This window comes from Microtus oregoni, unplaced genomic scaffold, assembly GCF_018167655.1.
Source record: "Microtus oregoni isolate MIOR12 unplaced genomic scaffold, Mior012 000008F_ref0000371, whole genome shotgun sequence".
NCBI classification, from domain to species: Eukaryota; Metazoa; Chordata; class Mammalia; order Rodentia; family Cricetidae; genus Microtus; species Microtus oregoni.
The window spans coordinates 54,671,273-54,693,918 of record NW_024543067.1 but is presented as its reverse complement, the minus strand read 5'-3'; the positions used below and the strand labels follow the sequence as shown (position 1 = coordinate 54,693,918).

The 22,646-nt window shown below is 33.5% G+C and overlaps 2 protein-coding genes across 2 annotated transcripts; both read left to right on the top strand.

The window, feature by feature from the left end:
* Positions 1-9,444: 9,444 nt before the first annotated feature.
* LOC121451749 (olfactory receptor 1537-like) lies at positions 9,445-10,380 on the top strand. The gene has a single exon (XM_041657492.1). The coding sequence runs from the start codon at positions 9,445-9,447 to the stop codon at positions 10,378-10,380; it is 936 nt and encodes a 311-aa protein (XP_041513426.1).
* A 10,981-nt stretch (positions 10,381-21,361) lies between these two features.
* On the top strand, positions 21,362-22,309 carry LOC121451536 (olfactory receptor 150-like). The gene has a single exon (XM_041657146.1). The coding sequence runs from the start codon at positions 21,365-21,367 to the stop codon at positions 22,307-22,309; it is 945 nt and encodes a 314-aa protein (XP_041513080.1). The 5' UTR covers positions 21,362-21,364.
* Positions 22,310-22,646: the final 337 nt, after the last annotated feature.

Here is a 22,646-nt window from a genome sequence, read left to right as displayed (position 1 = left end):
ACTGTTAATAATATTCATGCAATCTACCAAGCTTTGAAGAGATTTATTTTTAAAAATATCATTAAACATATAATTAACAAGATATAACTCATCAGGAATGACATTGTTCCTCTAAAACCCTGGTTTCAACAGTTTGTGTTCTGTCTGTTGTATCCACTTGAGACTCCTAAGAACTAAATAAAATCTCACTCTCATGCACATTCGAAATATCAGTAACCCTTTTAACACAATTATTTAGTGATCTTCATACTCAAAATCCTTAATAGGATGTGAAAGTTTTAAAATGACTGGAAACAATTTGAAAAATAACTAGGCAGATGGGTAATTAGTATTTTTGATTACTGAATATTCTTGTAGATACGCTTCTAGAATAATTAGAGTCCTTGGGGAATGACAATTTGCTGACATACAGTACTGAAGAGGATAAACTCATTCCATTACTTCACAACTGCCCTAGTGACTAGACCTATAAAGCTGAATATGCAGAGGTGTAAACTTAGTGAGTCCTAGAAGACGCTGACAAGAGGTGCAGACCAGGCTCACAGGTACTGTTGTCATTGAGGTCTTTGTCTGGTCTTCTCAATACTAATTGCTGAAGGCTAGGAGCATAGTTCTCCCAATTCTAAGATTAGTGTCATTTACAAGTCACAAAAAAAAAAGATAAAAAACAAACTTGATATTGTAGCAGAAGTCAGATGACTGCGTTTTATTCATGCACTCACACACAACATCTAAGACTCTCAAGTCTGGAGCAATCACTGTCTTAAGTTAGGCAAAATCTCATTCTTAACTTATTGCTGAAAGTATCTGAAAAATCTTGGAATGTAGCAGACTGTACTACTGAGGATGAAGGTATATAAGTCTAATTTATTTGGCTAAAATGCAACGTATAGCCCATGAAGCAAGTGCCTTCTTCAGAAATTACAACATAATGAGCATGCTTTAGGAAGGACGAATCTAAAACTTGTTATGTAGAATCACTCTATGTCAACTATAGCTTTAGAATGAATATAAAAGGAAATATGTATTTACCAGTTATAACAGAAAAAATAGTGGTTGGTGGCACTCTGACAAGTAGAATGAAGAGCTGTCTAAAGTGTACACAATCAAATGACTGTCACATAGTCAAGGAACTGTAAGTAGGCATCTGAGTTCACCGCAGATGGATAGGGTTCTATGCATGAAGAATTTAGCAGGATCAGTGTGACTGAGCATTTGCAGTTTTACAAAAGAAATTAACAGTCTTTTCTCTCGATCTTTGAAAGTGAAGTATCATCAGATTAAGCCTCCTCATGTCCGTATGCAGAAATAAGTTACTTGTTCCCCTTTTAAAGTAACTCACTGACATAATTGTCCCTTATAATTATTAAAGGATTTTTCTTCTGTGCTTTTTTTTTTTTTTTTTTTTTTTTTTTTTTTGGTTTTTCGAGACAGGGTTTCTCTGTGGCTTTGGAGCCTACCCTGGAACTAGCTCTGTAGACCAGGCTGGTCTCGAACTCACAGAGATCCGCCTGTTTCTGCCTCCCGAGTGCTGGGATCTTCTGTGCTTTCAAACATCATAAAATATCTCACAACACATAAGCTTCATACTAGTTATATCACCTTCAAATGGTTCCAATCACCCTACTGTTTCTGTGTTTCATCTTGCTAATTTCCTTTCCTTAGCAAAAATATCCACAGCTAAAGCCATAGCCTGAAATGTAGCATAATAGATTAAAAACCAATGCTTGTTAACCTTCTGGTCTACAGAAGTAGTGAAAGCACATAGAAGCCTTTGGGAAGAGGGGTGGGATAGACCTGTGGTAAATGGTGGCCACTAGGAGGCCTAATGATCAACCATCAATCATCTTTGTGACCTCTTGGCTGTATTTCAGTTCAATAACACCAGAGCAGAAAAGCCAGATCAGAGATATTTTAGGTGTCACTGTTAATATTGTATTAGGCAATCTAAACTACTAACCTACATTTTAAAAAATATTTTAAGATTTGCATTTTCTTGAAAAAATATGAATTACACTTTTTTCTTAGTCCACCAATTTCCTTGAATTGAAAGTATATTTATAGTTCTTCATATGAATTGGACTTAATCTATATATTAAATTATTATATAAATAAAAATTTTATATAAAAATACTTATAAATCAATTGACAAGGCATTAAATTTGCCTTTGCTTAATTTTAATTTATTTCTGTTGCAATTCTACATAAAAATAATTATAACTGATATGACATTTTATACTTACATTTAATGATTGATTTCAAATTTGTTAACATCTATGGCTGAAGTTGTAATAAAGTTGAAGGCATGTTGGTCACAAGAAATGTACCTTACCCTGATAATAGGTAATGTCTTTTTTAGGTACTAAGTCCACATAGAAAAAGTTTCATAGTGTTAGACTCCATAAAATTCCCTTAATCTGTAATTTCTACTATGCTGACTATAATTCAATCAATTAAGTTCAATGATAAGGTTATACTATTTCTTTTATGTTCCAGAATTTATAGCCCCACTAAACCAGCTTTGGATAGGTAACTCATTTTTAAAAACAGTGCTTATTATAAAATGTTTTCATTTTCAATCCATCCTGATGAATGTTGGGGACCATAAGGTATTTTGCAAGTAAAACCCTGTTAAATATATAGACATTAATGGAAATTATTATATATTAAAAACATTTTTAGGAATGATGAAAATAAAAATAATTAGCATCATGTCTTAAAATTGAATAAAAGTGATGACATTGAAAATTTCATGATTGTGAATTTATTCACATTTTTGCTTATTATGCAAGAGTACTTTTGAATATCTCTTCATTTTTGTACTTGGTCTTAAGCCCATCAGGATGCAATAATAATGAATCCAATCTGAAATTCTATTGTCTTTTTTCAAATTTTTATTATATCTGCAAGTTTTATCACATATTTTATGCTAATATGTCAGATTTAGGTTGTGATTTCTTTAAAGAGGAGTTGATGTCACTATACCTTTTACAATTGAAATGATCTGAGGTCATTGTCATTTCCTTTGTATTTCAGATATATTTAGAAAGAAATGGAAAATGAGAGAGAGAGTTGGGTCAAAGGGAAAAGATGGATGGGGGAAAACAATGCTACAAACTGTCTTTGAAGCCGGGGATTAGACAACTTTCATTATATTTTTGGATCTTAAATGCACATCTATTTTGATTTTTTTTATATTTTTATAATTTAATTCTTATTTTTTAGGTATCTCAGATCTTTTGCATGATACCGGAAGAGATACTCATGGTGTTTGACCTTGTATTAAGAAGTCTATATTAAGTAAGATTTAAGAAATGGATAAACAATTTTGGGATTATTTTAATGAATGTATAAATTACTAATATATCTACAATGAAGCATGATTTCCAAAAATATAATGAGAGTGGAGGTAATGCCACTGGCTTAATTAATGTAACTGACGATAGAATGATATATTAAAAGTCAGTGAGTTTAAAAATAAAATGGGAACAAATTATTAACAGGTATGGAAGTGACCTCAAGAAGAGCTAGAAACTGAACTGGAACTCTTTTGTGGATTTTTTTTCTTGTGGATAAAACTAAGACTATGAATAGTAGTTTTTCTTTTTCTTCATAAATATCTTTATACTTCTGTACTGGTAAATTTTTCTTAGTGCCACAATCATCTTAAATAAATTTGATGAATAAAAGCATTGAGTAAAATTCATATTTCCTACACATATGTGTTTCACATCCAATTTAAAAGCAACTACAGACACTAATCTTTTAGAAATTAAGACACTTACTGGCTAGACAAGGTGACTCAGAGAAATGCACTTGCCATACAATGCCACAGACCTTCTTTAACCCTCAGATTTCCCATTGTGGAATGAGATATCAGACTCTCCAAAGTTATTCTCTGGCCTTCACATATATGTTATTGCACTGCCTGTGCATATGTATACCTAACCAACACAATATTAGAAGTAAATACAGTATGTGAAAAAGTAATTAAAGTACTTGCCAATAATTTATTTATTGAAAATATTGCCTGCAGGAAGGAACTGCACTTGCAGTCCACAGAAGGGGAGGTGAGTGACCAGGCAGGGATGACCCTTGACTGCTCAAGGTGCTGCTTTAATGTCTCAGGCATGAGACACAAGGAGCCCCTTCATGAGAAACTGCAAGTTTTGGAAATCTTGAATACTCATAAATAATGGATTTAGAAAGGTCCTTCTACTTTCTACTGAAGAAGTATTCATTCCGAGGACAATTGGAACTATGCCTCCAAATTCTTGTTGCTTCAACATTAGCTTTAAACTCTAAAATGAAAACCATCCCTTTTCCCTTTTCTATTTGAATTTTCAGAGTGGTTCTTCCATAGATTAGTTTGTGGTAAGTTAGAACCAGAGAGGAACAAGAATTTTGAATACATTTCTGTTGTCTGAATGGGTCACTACATATAACAATATGGTGTAGACATTTCAGAAGGCTTGAAGACAAAATTTGGAAGGTATTCACCATAAAAATATTCTCTGAGTGTCTAAATATAGTTAACCTGAGCCAAATATTACACAGCACATGCATATGTGGAAAATTACATAGCATCCACTAACCTACATTTTTATACTTTCATATATCTGATTAAAAATTAATTCAAAAGAAAAAAAAAGAAAATATAGAGATATTCATGAGAAATTATATATTGAGCATTGTATAACTCTAGAGCATCTGCATTCTATTATTTGTAACTTTTCAAGAAGCACTATCTCTCTTCTCCCTCATATCCAATACTTTCCCATTTCCCTTCAGAGAAGAGCAAGCCTGCAGGAATATCTACAAAACACTGAATAACAAGAAACAATAGCACTAGGTACACACCCTACTATCATCGTAACCCAGAGGGAGGAAAATGGTCCCAAAGGCAGGTGAATAACTCAGAGACACCTGGGAATGTCATCTATCTATCTGTTGCTTTCATTGGTTAATTAATAAAGAAACTGCTTGGCCTTTGATAGGCCAGCCCTTAGCTGGGTGGAGTAGACAGAACAGAATTCTGGGAGAAAGAAAGCCAAGTCAGGCAGACACTATAGCTCTCCTCTCCAAGATGGATGTAGGTTAAGATCCTTCCAGTAAGCCACCATCTCATCATGCTACACAGGTTATTAGAAATGGGTTAATCAAGATGTGAGAATTAGCCAATAAGAGGATAGAACTAATGGGCCAAGCAGTGTTTAAAAGAATACAATTTCCATGTAATTAATTTGGGTAAAGCTAGCCATGCGTGAGCCAGGCAGAGGGAAGTGGCCTGCAGCTCCTTCTACAGACACCACCACTCCTATTCTTAGGCGTCAGATAGAAATACCAAACACAGAAATACCAAACTAAAAATTATATTATATCTGCACAAGACCCTAGCATCGAACCATGCAGGATCTGCAATCGCTGTTTCAGTCTGTGAGTCCCTATGAACCATGCTCAATTTATTTTGTAGGCAATATCCTCCTGGATTCCTTGTCCCCTACCAAACTCCCATAATTCTGACTGCACATCTTCATTTTCCATAGGGTTTCTTGAGCTCCAAGGGGAAATAAGCAATGGAGATGTCTAGTTTGTTTGTGTGTTTGTTTTTTAACATCACACAATATTGAATTTTTAGTAAATTCTCAAATGACTCAAACTAAACAAACTTTGCTGTACTCCATTGGTTTCTAAATTATCTTACTCTATAGTTGATATCCACTAATAGTATTTTCTCCAAATTATTTATAACTGTGTGAAGCTTGACTTCTTTACCATACTAACTATTATAAAGCATTGCTGTGGTGAGTCCTTCTCTTATTAAATTTTTTTTCACATTTTATCAGGGATACTGATAGACATCTAGGGAGCCAGCATGGGACTGATGTAGGCCCTCTGCATCTAGGTAATAATTGCATAGCTTGTTTTTTGGGAGGCACCTAGCAGTGGGACCAGAACCTATTCCTTATGCATGAGCTGGCCCCTTTGGAATTTATTCCTTATGGTGGAAGGCTTGTTCAGGTTTGATTCAGGGGCAGAAGCTTGATCCTGTCTCAGCTTGATATGCCATGCTTTGCTTTTTTTTTTACTGAAAGTCTTACTCTGTCAAGTGGAAGTGCGGAAGGTGTAGATTAGTGGTATACCATGAAGATGGGTGAAGGGAGTGGGAGGATATGAGACAGGGGAAACTGTGGGTTATATATGTAAAATAAACTAAAAATGGTGAAAGAAAAAAATAAAATATCTAGTATATAAAGATTTTTCCTGGTTTTTTTAGATTGAATTGTAGATGTTTGATGCTAATATTTTATATTATTTATTTTTAATTTTATATTGAAATTTAAATGGAATTTGTTTTACTATCAGAAAAAAATAATAATGAGCTAGAATTACAGAATTAATTATTTGCCATACAAAAACTGGCAAATATAAAGCTTGAGGGCATGCACTTATATAAGAAAGAGTAGACTTAAAAATGGGCTTCATTTTCTGGAGCATAAAATTATTTAATATTACCATGATGTAAATTCGAACATTGTACCGATGAGAATGCCTTGCCAGTTCATATGCTAATATATGTTATTATAGTTCGTCTCCACCAGGAGTGCCCATATTAGCTTCCAGCACTGTGAAATCTAGCCATTAGGATTGAAACTTCCAGGCCAGTACCATGCTGATACCGCCACCCCTAGGGCTTCTCATGCAAGGTGTCTGTGGCACCTGTACTTATCATTTAGTTGTGAAGTGTAACTGAAAGCTTTGAGAAGAGACTGTGATTTTTGCCAGGGTAGATGGGAACTTGACGGCCAATAATTCCAAAAGACAGACCCCATTAATCCAATATGGTGGATGAACATGAATGCATAATGTCCTCCAGTCAAAACACAGCTAAACATATGGACTCACAGTTACTCTGACAACATATATAAGTCCAGTGCAAGCATAATCCAGATCAAATCTCTGCATGAGATGTAAGGGAAGCATGAAATTTCTCCTCTATCTGAGAAGCTCCTGGCAAATGATAGCTGCTAGAAAGGCAGACACGTTTTCTTTAGTAGCATTGATCCTAATAAATCAACCATACTCCTGTGTCAGGCTGCATGTCTAATAATTCATGGGCAGCACAAACTGGGCTTCAGGAGTGTAAAATGAAGACAGACACAAATGGGGATGGAACTGGAGAATTTCAGTGAGGGGGTAAATATGATTTAAAGACATTGTAGGACACTCTCAATGAAAACAATTAAAAAGAAAATACATAATAAATTTACCAAATATAGTCACTGTGAAAATCTCTGTAGTACAATGCTTTAGAATTTCAGAGTAGATTCAATAGTTATGATGAAACTGTGCACATTTCAAGATTAAAAGAAATGTAGAAAAACAAATTTTGCAAGGTAACCACCTCTATGGAATTATAAACAGCTTTTGAAATATTTAAAATGGATATGATGAATTTAATATAAATTATTGTGAGACACTGTTAACTGGAATTAGTGAATAGATGATATATACCTCTTGTCACAATAACTGTGTTTCAAATGTGTAATTTCTAGGTTGGGCATAGATAGACTATTCTTGTAAGTTCAACCTCTGCCTCTTAAATGCTTTCTATGCACTTCCGTGGGGATTATTCAGCCAGGATATATTGAAAGAAGATGTAGTTTAAAATATAGGTGATATAAATATTTTTTATCTTTTATTAAAATTTTTGAAAACTTCATATTCATACATGTTCATGTTTGCACACTCTGCCCCACACATATCCTGATTAGTATCACCCTTAACAAAGTGTTACACCCAGTATTCCCCTATTCACAGTCTCTCTTCACTGTATATGATTCCCATATTTGTAATTTTGCTTTGTATTCTGAGTGATATATTTTTACCAGGTCATCTCTGTGACCATAATTTGTAAGTTTAGAACTATCCACTGGTGTATGGAGAGCTTATTAGTAAGTACGAAACTGAAGACTATGTCTGTCTCATTCCAGAATCTATAAGTAGCCAAATGGCCAGTAGGAATGGAAGTATCAGATGCTCCTCCCAACACCCAAATTGTAAAGAAATATGTATTTATAGGTACAGTCTCATGCAGGATATTGTGACAGCCACTAATGCTATGAAATCATGATCACATTGCTTGTGTCACTCCAAGAAGAGAGCTGTCACAAGTCTTCTTATTTTTTTCACTCCTGCATTCTTTCTCGCCTCTCCCATTTTATGATTAGCAATGGTGTATGTATCATTTTTTTCTTTATTTGTGAGTTTCTAAACAATCTTGAAGTTGAAGTCTTCTATGGCTACTAAGAATTTAATCAATATTTTCTTCAAGACCTTCTAGCCTATCTTTCTACTTAAATCTGTGAAATTTCTTAAGATCTATGTTGTTATCCATGCAAGACTTAAATGTTTATATTTTAAAAACATTTCAAACATTTTATCTTTTAATGATTAAACTCTAATACAATTGAGGATTTACTTTGTGCACAGTGATTAATTTGTTTACATTTCAGTAGAATAGGGGATAATAACTATGTTTTCCTTTAATTTATGTGATTTTGCATTGTCATCCTTCTTAGTTCAGAACATTGAATGGTGAAAAAGTACTGATGAGTCTGTCTCATTGGTTTTGATTTGCAGAAACAGTTGATTGGATTTTCATTTGATGGAATGTCAATATGAACTAACAATGCAGGAATCATATTACAGAATATCTGATTGCTAAAAGTGTCAGTTAGAATTATTTCTTTACACTGTTAGCACAAAAAATACATTGCATTAGACAAGAGTGTTATTGGTACTCTATTGGGAATGAGAATGTGCACTTAGTACCCATGAACTCATGCTGAACCATTAATGATGCTGCCCTTCTCATCTGGTGCCCACAACAAAAATCCCTTCCTAGTACAATCACTTATCCAGAACCTAATGTAATTGTCACTTCAAAGGTCATTTAACTTTCACATTTGGAAGCTTAATGGTTTTATGTATCTTAACAATAAGAAAAAATAGAAATTTTGAAAATAAAATCGCTGTAGATAACCTAAAGTATTTAAATTTTGGATAATAATTCCCTATTTTTAGGGAGAGCTTTTCTCCTAAAGACCGTTGGGCACTTTTTCTCACTAATTCTCTCTCTCTCTCTCTCTCTCTCTCTATATATATATATATATATATGAACTCATCAAAATTTTCAAAGCTTTAAATCAGACATAGTATTTCATATGAAATGAATTCTCAATTTTTAAGGATGCATTTAAAAATAATAATAAAAGATACATTTTATTTATCTATGATGATCCAGTTAAGGTAATTAAATAGAAAGAAAAGGTATTCTAAGGCATAAATAATTCTTATGGGAGCTTTGTATACATGAAAAAGAATAATAATGTTAGTCTGACAATCTCATACTTTTACTCCTTCAGGGTTTGAAAGGAGAACATGGCGGCAGGAAACCATTGCACAGTGACTGAGTTCTTCTTGGCTGGGCTCTCAGAGAAACCAGAATTCCAGATGCCCCTCTTCCTCCTCTTCACTGGAATTTATGTGGTCACTGTAGCAGGGAATCTAGGCATGATCACACTGATTGTGCTCAGTTCCCATCTGCACAACCCCATGTACTATTTTCTCAGCAGTCTCTCCTTCATTGACTTCTGTCAGTCTACAGTTGTTACCCCTAAAATGTTGGTTGGCTTTTTGACAGAAAAGAACCTTATCTCCTACACTGGATGCATGACTCAGATCTATTTATTTACCATTTTTGGTACTGCAGAGTGTTATACATTAGCTACAATGGCATATGACCGCTATGTTGCCATATGCAATCCTTTGCTTTACAGTGTAACCATGTCCGATCAGGTTTACAGCTCCCTGATCTCAGGAGTGTATATTGTTGGTGTGTTCTTTGCATCAGTTCACATAGGATTCATGACTAGGATTTGGTTCTGCAAATTAGATGTTATCAACCACTATTTCTGTGATTTTCTCCCTCTCTTGAAGCTTGCATGCTCTAATACCTATATCAGTGAGTTTTTGATTCTAGTTTTTGGTACATTGAATATCTTTATTCCAATTCTCACAATTATTGCTTCTTACATCTCAATTATTGCCAGTATCCTCCGCATTCACTCCACAGAAGGGAGGTCCAAAGCCTTCAGTACTTGTAGTTCTCACATCTTGGCTGTTGTTATCTTCTTCGGACAATTAGCATTTATGTATCTGCAGCCTACATCAGTCAACTCTACGGACCAAGGAAAAGTATCCTCTGTGTTTTATACTATTGTTGCGCCCATGCTAAACCCTATCATATACAGTCTGAGAAATAAGGATGTCAATGTGGCCTTGAAGAAAATACTTGAAAGCAAAACACTTTTGTAAGGAGAAATAATGTGAAAATGATTTATTAAGAGCAGTGATCCACAATTGCAGAATTTGTGTTGAAGATATTTATCTTAATCTACCTGACAATGTTATAACTTATTATCTAGTTTGAAAATTTTGTTACAATTTCAATTTCATAATTCTATGCACATATCATTGTGTATTTTTCACAGATTCAACAACATAAATCAATAGTAATGATGACATAGACCATTTGTTCTCAATGGATAGCCTGTCATATTATTTATATTTCTTCATATTTCATAAACATTAATATAATAGTAATAATAAATTACATGCTTAACTTGAACAAATGTCATACTTTTAATTCAATTTCATATATCAGTTATGCAATTACATCATCCCGTTATCTACATCAAATGAGTATATTTATGAAATAATGAATATATTACATATATATGTGTAACATGAGGGGGCCTGCTTGTTAAGGTTTCTGTCCTGCTCGGTACCCCACAGCCAGCAAACCCCAAGGAAAATCACACAGAGATCTCTATAAGTTATAAAACTGATTGGCCCAAAAGGTCAGGCGCTCTTGCAGCTTATATTAACCAATTATTCTTATCTATGCTAGCCACATGGTTCGGTACCTTTCTCAGCAGGGCAGTTCACATCTTGCTTCTTCGGACTCTGGGCAGGAGTGGGAGTAATCAACTTCCTCCTTCCCAGAATTCTCCTGTTCTCATTGCATCATTTCTACTTCCTGTCTGGTTTTCCCACCTATACTTCCTGCCTGGCCAATCAGTGTTTGCTTAAAACATGATTGACAGAATACAGACAATTCTCTCACATATATGTATGAGGATTATACGGTAGGAAAGCTTATACGTAGAAAAACTAATTTTATTCCTAACAATCAGAAATTGCCTCTAGTTCTTTTACGGAGTGCTTCCCTGAAATTTCCCTTTTCACATTGGTATGGGAACAGCTATCATTTTTGGCTCTTGTTTAAAAATCTATGTCGTTGTCATTTCACAAAGCCACTTTCCTGTGCTACGTAGACGACACAATCTCTCGTACAGGTTTCCTTGTACCCTGGCTTTTAGAATATTATTATTTACTCCTCTAAAATGTCCCCTGACACTTATGTTGTGGGGTTCTTTCATATATGCAGGAAATAGGGTTCTTCACCACATCTTCAGTTATTCGCTGTATTTAGACCAGTTATGGATGCATTCAAATGTGTCTATCGGCTGTCAAAAGAGTCAGACTTATCTGTGGGTGACATAGTCACTGCTAATATTCAGTTAGAGACTGTAGCTTCCATGGTCTCATCAGTAGCTCATAATTTACAATATTTATAGAACTATTCATGAATTTTCTCCTCTTGAGTGGGTCTCAAGAGCAATTTGATAGTTAATGGTTACTGTTATGATGTAAATGCTACTACTGAATCTTTATGGATATGCCTTTCTGGTTATTACTGTATTTCATAGATATCACAGCTTAGTAGAACTATTAATAGTTTTACACCCTTGACAACTTGGATATCATGACTCCATATTATAATAGCTAGTCTTCAAGGAGTAGGCTTCTAAGTCCAATCCATCTCAACTGATTCAAGTCCTATGTTGGAATTCTTTGTTGCCTTCAGTAAGAGAGTCTTACCTTCAATTTCTGAGAAACAATAAAAGGCAATAGCAATAGCATATAATGGCTTGGGAGGTCTGTATTTGTGTGTGTTTTTGTGTTTTGGTAATTATAAATAATATAATTTTCTATGTCATTTTCAAACATTCTTATTGGTATTTGTCCCTCTTCCTCTTTTCCTTCTACATTGTTTTTCATTCTGTCCCAATTTAAAGTGATCTCAAATTATTCCATTTCCATCTTCATATCACTTCCTCTCTCTAGAGTAGATGCCCAAATGTATAATCATTTTTTTTTGTTTTCATGGCTTAAACAATAACTGTAGATTATATACTCAAACCCCAAAGATTTGAATAAGAGAGTATATTCAGTGTTTGTCTTTCTGGTTCTTACTTCACTCAATATTTTCTATTTGCATGCAAATTTCTATATCTTAACTCTTTACAGAGCAAAATAATTCTACTGTGTATTTGTAATATGCTTTCTTATCTATTTATCAGTTGAATTCATTTAGGTTGTTTCCCTTTCCTAGCTATTATCAATAATGATGCAGCGAACATGTCTGAATAGTAAACTGTGATGTAGAATGTGAAGTACTCTGGGTAAAGAATGGTGTTGCAGTGCCAAATAGCAAATTACTTACTTGTTTACTTCCTTACTATTTCTTGTGAACACCCTGACCCAGAGTGTCAGCAGTTATTCACAATGATTAGAATTCACCATACTGGCTTACAAAGTAGCTGGACCAGTTTGCAGTTCCTTGAATACTGAATAAGTGATACCCTCACATACTCTTGAAAATCCTTGTCTTTTGCATTCTTTATTTTATTCTGACTTGGGTAAGTTGAAATTTCAACACTGTGGTGTTGTTTTTTTTTTTTTTTTGTTTCTTTAATATGTTGCCTTAGAGCTTAAGCAGTATCCTGGACCATAGTGTCAGTAGCTATACAGAACAGTAGCAGCAGTAAAAACCCTCAGTCCTTGTGTTGTCAGGTCTACTAGGTCTGGCCAAGTAGAGAGGATGCAGTCTCAAATTGTTTTTCTTTTTCTATCCCTGACATGTTTCTGTTTTTACACACTGTTTTACCATCCTTTAAATCCCATTGCAAACTTCCAGTGCTTATTGTCTTTGGTCTATTTTTGGAATATTGGCTATTCCTTCTTACCACGATGTCTCTTCACTGCATCAGGAAAAGGCAGCTTGTAATCTTTCATCTTTACTGGCAACATCCCATCACCCTTACACTTGACTCAAAAATATAAAAACATTTACAAATTGAAATCAAGTGTTTGTAAAAGGAGTGGCTTGTTGTACAACTTTTAATGGATTTCTCATTTTCATCTGAAGCTTTAGTTCAATGGTTACTCTTTTTGCTTTCATGGCTATTTTGATGTGATGAACACATATAATAATTGCCCACTGAGTTTTGCATATAGTATTCATTTCTTCTGAAGGTCAAGCCTTCAACCTCTACCAAGTCTTCCCACAACCCAGTTTGAGAGGTCTGAGAAGCACCTGCTCCTGTAGTCACATCAATCACAGTAATAAACCTGCACCCAGTATTTACTTTTTCTTTCTTTCTTTCTTCCTTTTTTTTTTTTTTTTTTTTTTTTGATTTTCGAGACAGGGTTTCTCCGTAGCTTTTTTGGTTCTTGTCCTGGAACTAGCTCTTCTAGACCAGGCTGGCCTCGAACTCACAGAGATCCGCCTGCCTCTGCCTCCCGAGTACTGGGATAAAAGGCGTGTGCCACCACCACCCGGCCCAGTATTTATTTTCTGTGTTAGAATTTACTCAACATGACTAAAATATCCATAATGATAGATCTGTTAGGAATTCTTTATTTTTATTACAATGTCAGAGACTTTAGCATATTATGCTGGCTCTATTTTTCTATACAGATCACAACAGGTGGTGTTAGAAGGAAAGAAGAATGATAATGGTAACTACATTATTTTTCTGGATGCCACTTCATATTTCCACCATCAACCTGAAGGCACACGGCATGTAAGAACAAATATCAGTGTATGTGATTTTGTAAAGAACATATTCAACCTGGAACACTATAAGTACTATATCCTTTTTTTTGTGAACCTACTAATGTCTACTACAAACATACACACACATACTCAAGATATGTACAAGCTTAAATGGATATAGTTTTAATCTTATAAGTCACGAATATCCAGCAAAACTTTTATAATATTGAGGGGTAATAAATAGAAACTACACTCATGAAATTTTCTCTTTTGTAGTGCTTATGCATACATAAAAATGTTGCAAAGTATTTGTAAGTATAAACAAGTCCAACTCTTTTCAGCAATTATGATAAGCAGAAAAAGATCCCAAGATAGTACTGATCTAAAGATCAGCTTGGTTCCAAAATAATGCTAATCTAAAGATCAGATTGGTTCTAAAATAGGTGATCCTAACACCAAAGTGACTAATGACCATGTAGAATATGCAGCAATAAGAAGACAGGAACTAAAATATAGGAGCTGTCAAATACTGTTATGTAAGGAAGCACATTATCAAATGTTTTAATACTTAAATAAATGGAGTAGCTATCTATATTTGTCTATTGCCGTCTAGAGAGAGCCACTTGATTTGATTATATTGTCAGATATGGGTTGCATCTTGGGCATTATATCTAAAATAAAATAAAAAAATGCTTGTTTTCCCACACACATTTTCAAGCCACTATTGCACTAGTGGGCACATCAATTCAGTCTAGTTATAATTGTTGCTATTTCATTTTACATGTTTCACAGCTGGCTAAGATGTGACAGTATGCACAAGAACTGTACAAACCAAGCATGATCAAATCTTAAGATGTAGATAAGAAGTGAACATGAAGCCGTACTTTCATACACCTAATGACTATTTGTATATCATAGCTTCGCTGAGATAGAGGAACACCTTTCGTTAAGTGGATAGCCTTTGACAAGTCAACCACTCTCCAGTGGAATGCTGCAATCCAACAATGTGTGGAGTAGAAAATTGGAGTTTATAGGAGGAATAAAAAGAAGACACAGTGTTATATGGGATGTGTAGCAGGTAGACTTGGGATGAGTAGATAGAGGATGTCTGTTAAATACTTTGTATGATATTGTCAAAATCCTAATGAAGTATTTAAAGTTTCAATAATAGATGTGAATACTAAAGACATATTCTATGACTTTTTCTAACTTAATAGGTGTATGACACTGCTTTTATGTACTTTAAAAATAAAAAAAACAGGAAAAAAATTTAGAAGCAATATAAAACAATCTACTGTCTTAGTATTTTCAATGTATTCTTTCAGAACTTAAACAATTAAAGACAAGAAGGAGATAAAAGAAATAAAAAAATTAAAAATTACTTTTGTTTGCGTATGATATCATATTATATATAAAATATCCAAAAGACACCACCAGAAAAATGCTCTAATTGAGAAACTATGTAACCAAAATGGTAAGCTACAAAACTAAATAAGAGAATTTAAGACACTTTCTTTATACAAATAACAAAAGCACCAAAAAAGAAATTAAAGAAAGAACCCAGTTCACAGCAAGCTCAATAACAAAAATAAACAAAGGAAAAGGAGACAGAAAAGGAAAAGAAAATCTAGCAGTCGCTACCACCAATGAAAGTGAAAATTTTCTAAAGAAAAGTATTTAAATCCATGTGGAAATAGATTAAAGAAAAGCATTATATGTTGGAAGACCTTCAATGGTCATGAACTGCTATAGTTAGTTTTGTGATTGAGCATCCTACCAAAGTGATTTGCATATTCAATGCCATATCATTCCCCATGGCATTTGTCACATAAATATACAAACCTTCTAAAATTGATAGCAAAGTACAATAATTCCAAAAGAGCCAAAGCAATCCTAAATAAAATAAGTAATGCTAGACTGATTACCAGGCCTGTTTTTAAGTTATAACCCAGACTCAAGGAATAGGAAAGTTTCCATTGTTTAAGTCAAGTTTGTGATAATTCAGACAAGTCACTTAAATAATCTTGTATTCTATAATTTACCTTATTATTATTCATTTCTAACATATATTTTCTATCAGATTTTGGTTTTCTATATTCTCAGTTGTATTTATATATTTATTCATAAGTAAAGATGGGTTTTGCTTATATTTTCTAATATGATACTGATAAATTTCACTTAACTTTCTGATTGCCCAGCCTAAAATTCTAGGCTAACAGAATTAAAGTCATGAGATAGAAAATTGTTTGTTCATTTTCTTAAGTAGAAATTCTTTCCTTGTGAATACTATTAATATTTTATCAAAAAGCATTTTTGATTCAATGGAACAGAAAATTATAAAGAAGACAGGAGATGTTATTGGAACATTATGAAAACATTGTGAGGGACTGAGTTGAATCAATAATAACTCTGAAAGCTTAGGTAAATATTATATCAGCCACTATGTGATGGCTTCTGTCCACTCTCAGGACTAAAATTTTCTGAAAAAAGAAGGGGGCTCCAGAACTTCAGTTTCTATTTATGGGTGTTGTTATTTATATTATTTTTCTTACACTTTTAGACATTGCTTATTTATGCTAACCATTGGTTAAATGTATTTATTTATTTTTAATTATTTGTTTTAATATTTTATATGTCTGCTCTTCTGTATTAATTATATTAACAAACAAATCTTGCATTATTAGTCTGAATTTACTGAAATAAGAATTGAGAATATAGAAATTTACACCCTATTCTTTCTAAATATATAGAACTATTGTAGGTAACATCGGGTGAGCTATAAGATAGTCCTTATGACAAAAAATTAAGAGTATTTTGAAGACCAAAAAAAAAGCAAATAGGTCTGAATGCACTGTTCGTATTTGATAGATATTTACCTTTTTAATTACTCAACCAAAAATTCTAGACAATTGAACTAAGTGATTTGAAAGACAATTTTTCTATTTGTTATCTTTAGTGCAATTCTTTACACATGGACATTTTTATATTTTACAGTCTTTTTTAATCTAGATAGAGTATACTGAATGTTTTTTTATTCTTTCATAACTAAATTCTTGTTGTTATTGAAAACATGAAGGAGTGAACTCATCTTATTCCTCCTGGGATACCTCCTCCTACTTTTCATTATTAATCTTATTATGACTTTTTGTACATCATTTAAAATATTTAAATTATTTTAACTTAGGTAAACAGAAAGCTGCTTTTATTAAATTATTGGGTAAATTTTCCAAGTAAACGTTTTTGCAAGTCCCTCATACAATCTAAGCACATTTGGTAGATGTCAGTGCAAATTCCAAAGTTCAGTTCCTTTTAGTTCCTTTTCATTTTTTTTAATTTGAGGAAATTATTTTTTAAAATCCCATCATTTATAATTATAGTTTGAGAATATTTTAGTGCATTTTACATACTTTTACTAAGTCTATACTTTAAACAGAACTACCATAGGACTGACTATATTACACAAGTGAGAACTGCTGGGAAATATTTATATTAATTCTGGATGTTGATTTCTCCAGAGACAATACTTGAGGGATGAGAATCCAGAGGGACATGATTCTCACAACTCTTTTTTCTAACTAATATCATGTTGTCTATGCCTACATATAAAATGTTTATACAAGCCAACCCTTGTAGAACAAGTGACTTTGTTATTCTACTTTAAGAAACATTGGTTCAGGAGGTAAGTCTGTGTAATCTATCTCTCACATGTTCAAAGCTATTTCTCCTTCTAATGTAAAGGAAAAGAAAAGCACCCAACATCTAGCTGTCTTGGTAGAAAGAGTGGTATGTTTAAATTCAAGTCCTTAGCCTGTAAAATTTGTTCTAGATTCTATTGTTATTAGACATGTCTTACTTATTGCCTCTCAATATCCATTTTCATTTCAAGATCCTCACTTTCTTTTTAAAATGGAACTGATAATAGCGTTTTATTAATATCTGTTTCAATTTAAAATTGTTTCTGAAATTTCATATATAAAAACTCTATATTTAGATTATTTGAAACTTTTCATCTCTCCTTAGCAACTCCTCAGTATGTAGTTTTCTTGAATAAATTGACTCTGGTTATATAAATCACTCACGGACAACCTCTATGCTCAAGAGTAGTTGGACAAAAAACGAAAAAAAAAAGAGTAGTTGGACAATGTATAACAGATTTCATAAGGCTTTTTGTTGTTTGTTTCAGTTTTGTATGTGTGATTTTATTTGGTTATGATTTGGTGGTTTAGTTTGAAGGGACATGGCATCATTTTATTTTCTTGATTTAGGGAAGCTTGCCATTGTATTCAGTTTTTGTTTATTTTTATTGGGAAAGAACTTAAAGTTGTGAACGTTGCTTTATTGTAATTATTTTTGTAATATATTTTATAAAAATATTGAATAAAACACAAATCTTACCTTAACACCAACAATAATATGTTAAATGGGATAAGGATATAAGAGTAAAGCTAAAAGGAAAATTGCAACATTAACAGTGGGAACTCTACTCAATGTACTTTTCTGTAAAAGTCATGTAACATGATATGGTACAAAACGAGAGAAGGTTTTATTTCTTAATATTCTCAAAATTATTTTTGTTGATACCATTCCCTGAGTAAGGATATTCATAATTGTGTTATGGTCTTTCAGGAACTTTTTAAATAACATATGTATTCCTGGGTCTTGTTAATCTATTTTTTCCTTCTAGTATATAGAATCCTGAAGAGTAGATCTTCTATATTCTTTATTTTTCTATCCTGATGACCACAAAAATAATATTTAGCAATTGTAAATTTATTTTAAATTGTTCCATATTATCGACTGAAAACAATACCAGCACATAAATTCTCATTACTATTTCTTGTAAATTTCATGGCAATTTCTTATTTGCTATCATCCATATTATTGATATAATTATGTTTTAAAACAAAATTAAGATGAAAATATACAAAGTATAATCCTATGAAATTATGTACCATATACATGTGTATGTGTGTGTGTGTGTTTGCATCTCTGTTTACTGATAATAAAAACAATTTTTGTAATTAAATATTTTAGTATTTTGCATCTGGTTCATTCATATTTAAGATGAATTTGAGAAGGGGAGCTTAAGAAAATACAATACCTGTATTGGTACAGGTATTGAGGAATGCTGCAACAAGCACAAAGGTATACAAGCATTAAGGTAACGTGCATTAAGGTAACGTAGTAGCATGTCGTTTGCATTTTAAAAAATAAAGTTTGGGGGCTGGAGAGATGGCTCATAGGTTAAGAGCACTGGCTGCTCTTCCAGAGGTCCTGAGTTCAATTCCCAGCAACCACATGGTGGCTCACAACCATCTGTAATGAGATCTAGTGCCCTCTTCTGGCCTGTAAGTATACATGCAAGCAGAACACTTTATGCAATAAATAAAGATTTATTTAAAAAAAATAAAAAAATAAAAAAAATAAAAAATAAAGTTTGCTTGAATATCAGAAAAGTAAAATAACACACTGACCAGCCTTAAAGAACAAGCAGCAATGACACACACCTTAAATTCCTGTAACTATACTAGGTTGCAATAGAAACCATGTGGTAGTGTTGCATGCTCTTAATCCCAGAACTAGAGAGGTGGGAGGAGACAGCCTCCACTCTTAGTCTCATTCTGAGGTTTCCTGGCAGCAGAATCATAACTTTCAGGCGGAGATCTGGGTAAGAGCCAATGTCTGGTTCTTTGCTTTTCTGTTTTTTAGGTTGTACCCCAATATCTGTCTCTAAGGTTTTTTGTTTGTTTTTTTTGTGTTTTTTTTTTAATCATGCTTCATGGACACAAGCAGTGTTGAATAGAAGGCAATGGAATTACGTGTTTCTCTAGAACTGGGATGCAGGAAAAGTTAGATAAAGTCAAATTTCACAAGAATAGTTAGATCTGCCATAATTTAGAAACAGATGATGAGTCTTTTGTGCTTGAGACTAATATTTTCTGGAGCATCTTTCCAAAGGACAATACACAGTACAAGAAGCCAATGAACAGACCCAAAGAAACAGATGGTAGTGTGTCTTGGTGTGTTCTTTGTGCTGTAATAGAATACCAGAGGAATGTAATGTATTAGAACTGTATTTATCTTGTCATAAGTTTCTGAAGTTTGAAAAGCTGAATACCAAAAGCCTATATTAAGGGAAGTTCATTTTGCCCAATGGTGATAGAGTAAGCCCTGAAGGATCAGAGTAGTTCAAATGAAAGATATAAAGAAAGGACCAATATCAACCCCCAGTAGGACCCCACTACTTTGGTAACTAACTAGTTCTCATGACAATAATATTCAGTTTGCAACATAACCTATTCTGGCTATAATGGTTAGTCTTTTTCAATAGGCAGGATTTGGTGTTAAATTTTCAACACTCCCAATTGTGAACACATCCAGTTACATTATGTGGCTCTCAGTGTTTTTAGTAGAGGAGTACTATAGTAGAGAAAAGTCTTAAACTATCAGTAAGGTCTTCTTTCAATAAAGGTAGTTAGGCAAATAAGAAACCTCAAGACACCATATAAACGGCTGTTACACTGAACATGACTTAATCATATCAACAATTATGAAGCGTTTTTCCTGATTTAACTTTGACCAAGAATGGTGACTGTTGTTATTTGTGGAAGATAAGCAATCAAAACTGCTAGGTCTAAGAAAAACAAGTATCAGACAATTTTAAGATATCTCACCTGAGATCATTGGTGAGTTTACAACAACATCTTCAATTATCCTGATATTTCTGCATTCTAACATTACCTAATATACTGGTAATTACATTTAATAGCACTCTTTGACCAATTCCTGATTTTCTATATACTCAGTTATATTAACAGAGTAGTAGATGTCTTATTATCTTGATTTCTAGTCTTCTGGCTTCCTAGTTTAATTTTTTGGTCTTATTTTCCTAGTCAATTATCTAGAATTGTGGTAGAGAATAAGAAATTGGTAGACAATTCCATTGTTATATTTTTAATATACAATTTCTAATTTCTTCACCAATAACTATATTTATATCTATGGATATTTTGTGGACAATGTGTTTATATTACCACAAGTAAAATTTTATAACCAAAAAAGAGATGCAATAAATTAGACATGAGAAATTCTTGAAACCTTCGATTCAGTGTACTAGAATGGTTTGCATATGTTAGGAAATGAGTACAAGTAGAATTAATTTTCATGATAATACTCACAAGAATGCAAACATCTGTATGATTATTTCTTCACCTGTCTTGTTCCTACAGGATTGAAATTTCTTTGATTGTTTAGAAAGAAAAGAATATGGAAGACAATTTGAGATGCCTGAAAATATTTGAAACCTGTTTCAAAATTCACTGAGTTATAAGACGATGTATACCCAAATTTTTCCATTATATAAAGTTTCTTCTCACATAGAGTTTCCAAAAGAGAATGGAAGAAGTAAATAATACTGTTGTGGCTGAATTCATCCTTTCTGGGTTAACAGAGAACCCAAACCTCCAGGTACTTCTGTTGTTCATCTTCCTAGGAGTCTATCTGGTTACAGTTGTGGGAAACATGGGCATGGTCGTCTTGATTCTGTTTAGTTCTCAGTTGCACACACCCATGTATTATTTACTCAGCAGTCTGTCCTTTATTGACTGTTGTCAGTCCACTGTCATTACTCCCAAAATGCTGGTAAACTTTGTGACAGAAAAGAATGTCATCCCTTACTCAGAATGCATGGCTCAGTTCTACTTTTTCTGTGTTTTTGCTGTTGCAGAATGTCACATGCTGGCTGCGATGGCATATGACCGCTATGTGGCTATCGCTAACCCATTGCTTTACAATGTAACCATGTCCTATCAAGTCTGTTTGTGGATGGTAGCCTGGGTATATGGTATGGGCTTACTAAGTGCCACAGCTCACACTGTCTTTCTTCTAAGAGTGCTTTTCTGTAAGACTGCTATAATAAAACATTACTTTTGCGATCTTTTCCCATTACTAGAGATCTCTTGCTCTAATACTTTTATCAATGAAGTAGTAGCACTGTCCTTCAGTGCATTTAATATTATAGCACCAGCTGTGACCATCCTTAGCTCTTATGTTTTCATCATTGTCAGCATTCTCCACATTCAGTCCACTGGGGGAAGACGCAAGGCCTTTAGCACCTGCAGCTCCCACATATTGGCTGTTGCTCTCTTCTATGGTTCCACAGCTTTCATGTATCTTCAGCCATCATCAGTCAGCTCTGGGGGACAAGGTAAATTGTCATCTGTGTTTTATACCATTGTTGTGCCTATGTTGAATCCCATGATCTACAGCCTGAGAAATAAAGATGTCAACATTGCCTTTAAAAAGTTACTAAAAAAGATGTTTCCTCTAAACAAAGACTAATTTGCTTGAGCAATAGAATGCCAAGTTTTCAGTTTGGAAAGAGAATTCTACAAGCAGCAGTTAATAACTCTAGACATGGGGTTATTGCTAACACATGATTATTTAGAAGAAATGTACCCAAGGCAGAAGTAAATTCTCACCTTCAGATCCATAGAGAGCTGCTATTCTCTGGCATAACCAGAGCTACTTCCCAGATAGCAATTATGTCATCTCCTGAAAAATTTCAAAGTTCTTGCTTATTTTTTTTCATATTTGCATATATGAAACCACTCTGTTTAGGCAAGCCTCACTTAAGTTGGGAATAAATGAGTTTAACCAATATCTTTTGGTTGTCTTA

Coding starts and splice junctions, on each gene's coding strand:
- LOC121451749 (XM_041657492.1), top strand. CDS start 9,445: ATGGCGGCAGGAAACCATTGCACAGTGACTGAGTTCTTCTTGGCTGGG.
- LOC121451536 (XM_041657146.1), top strand. CDS start 21,365: ATGGAAGAAGTAAATAATACTGTTGTGGCTGAATTCATCCTTTCTGGG.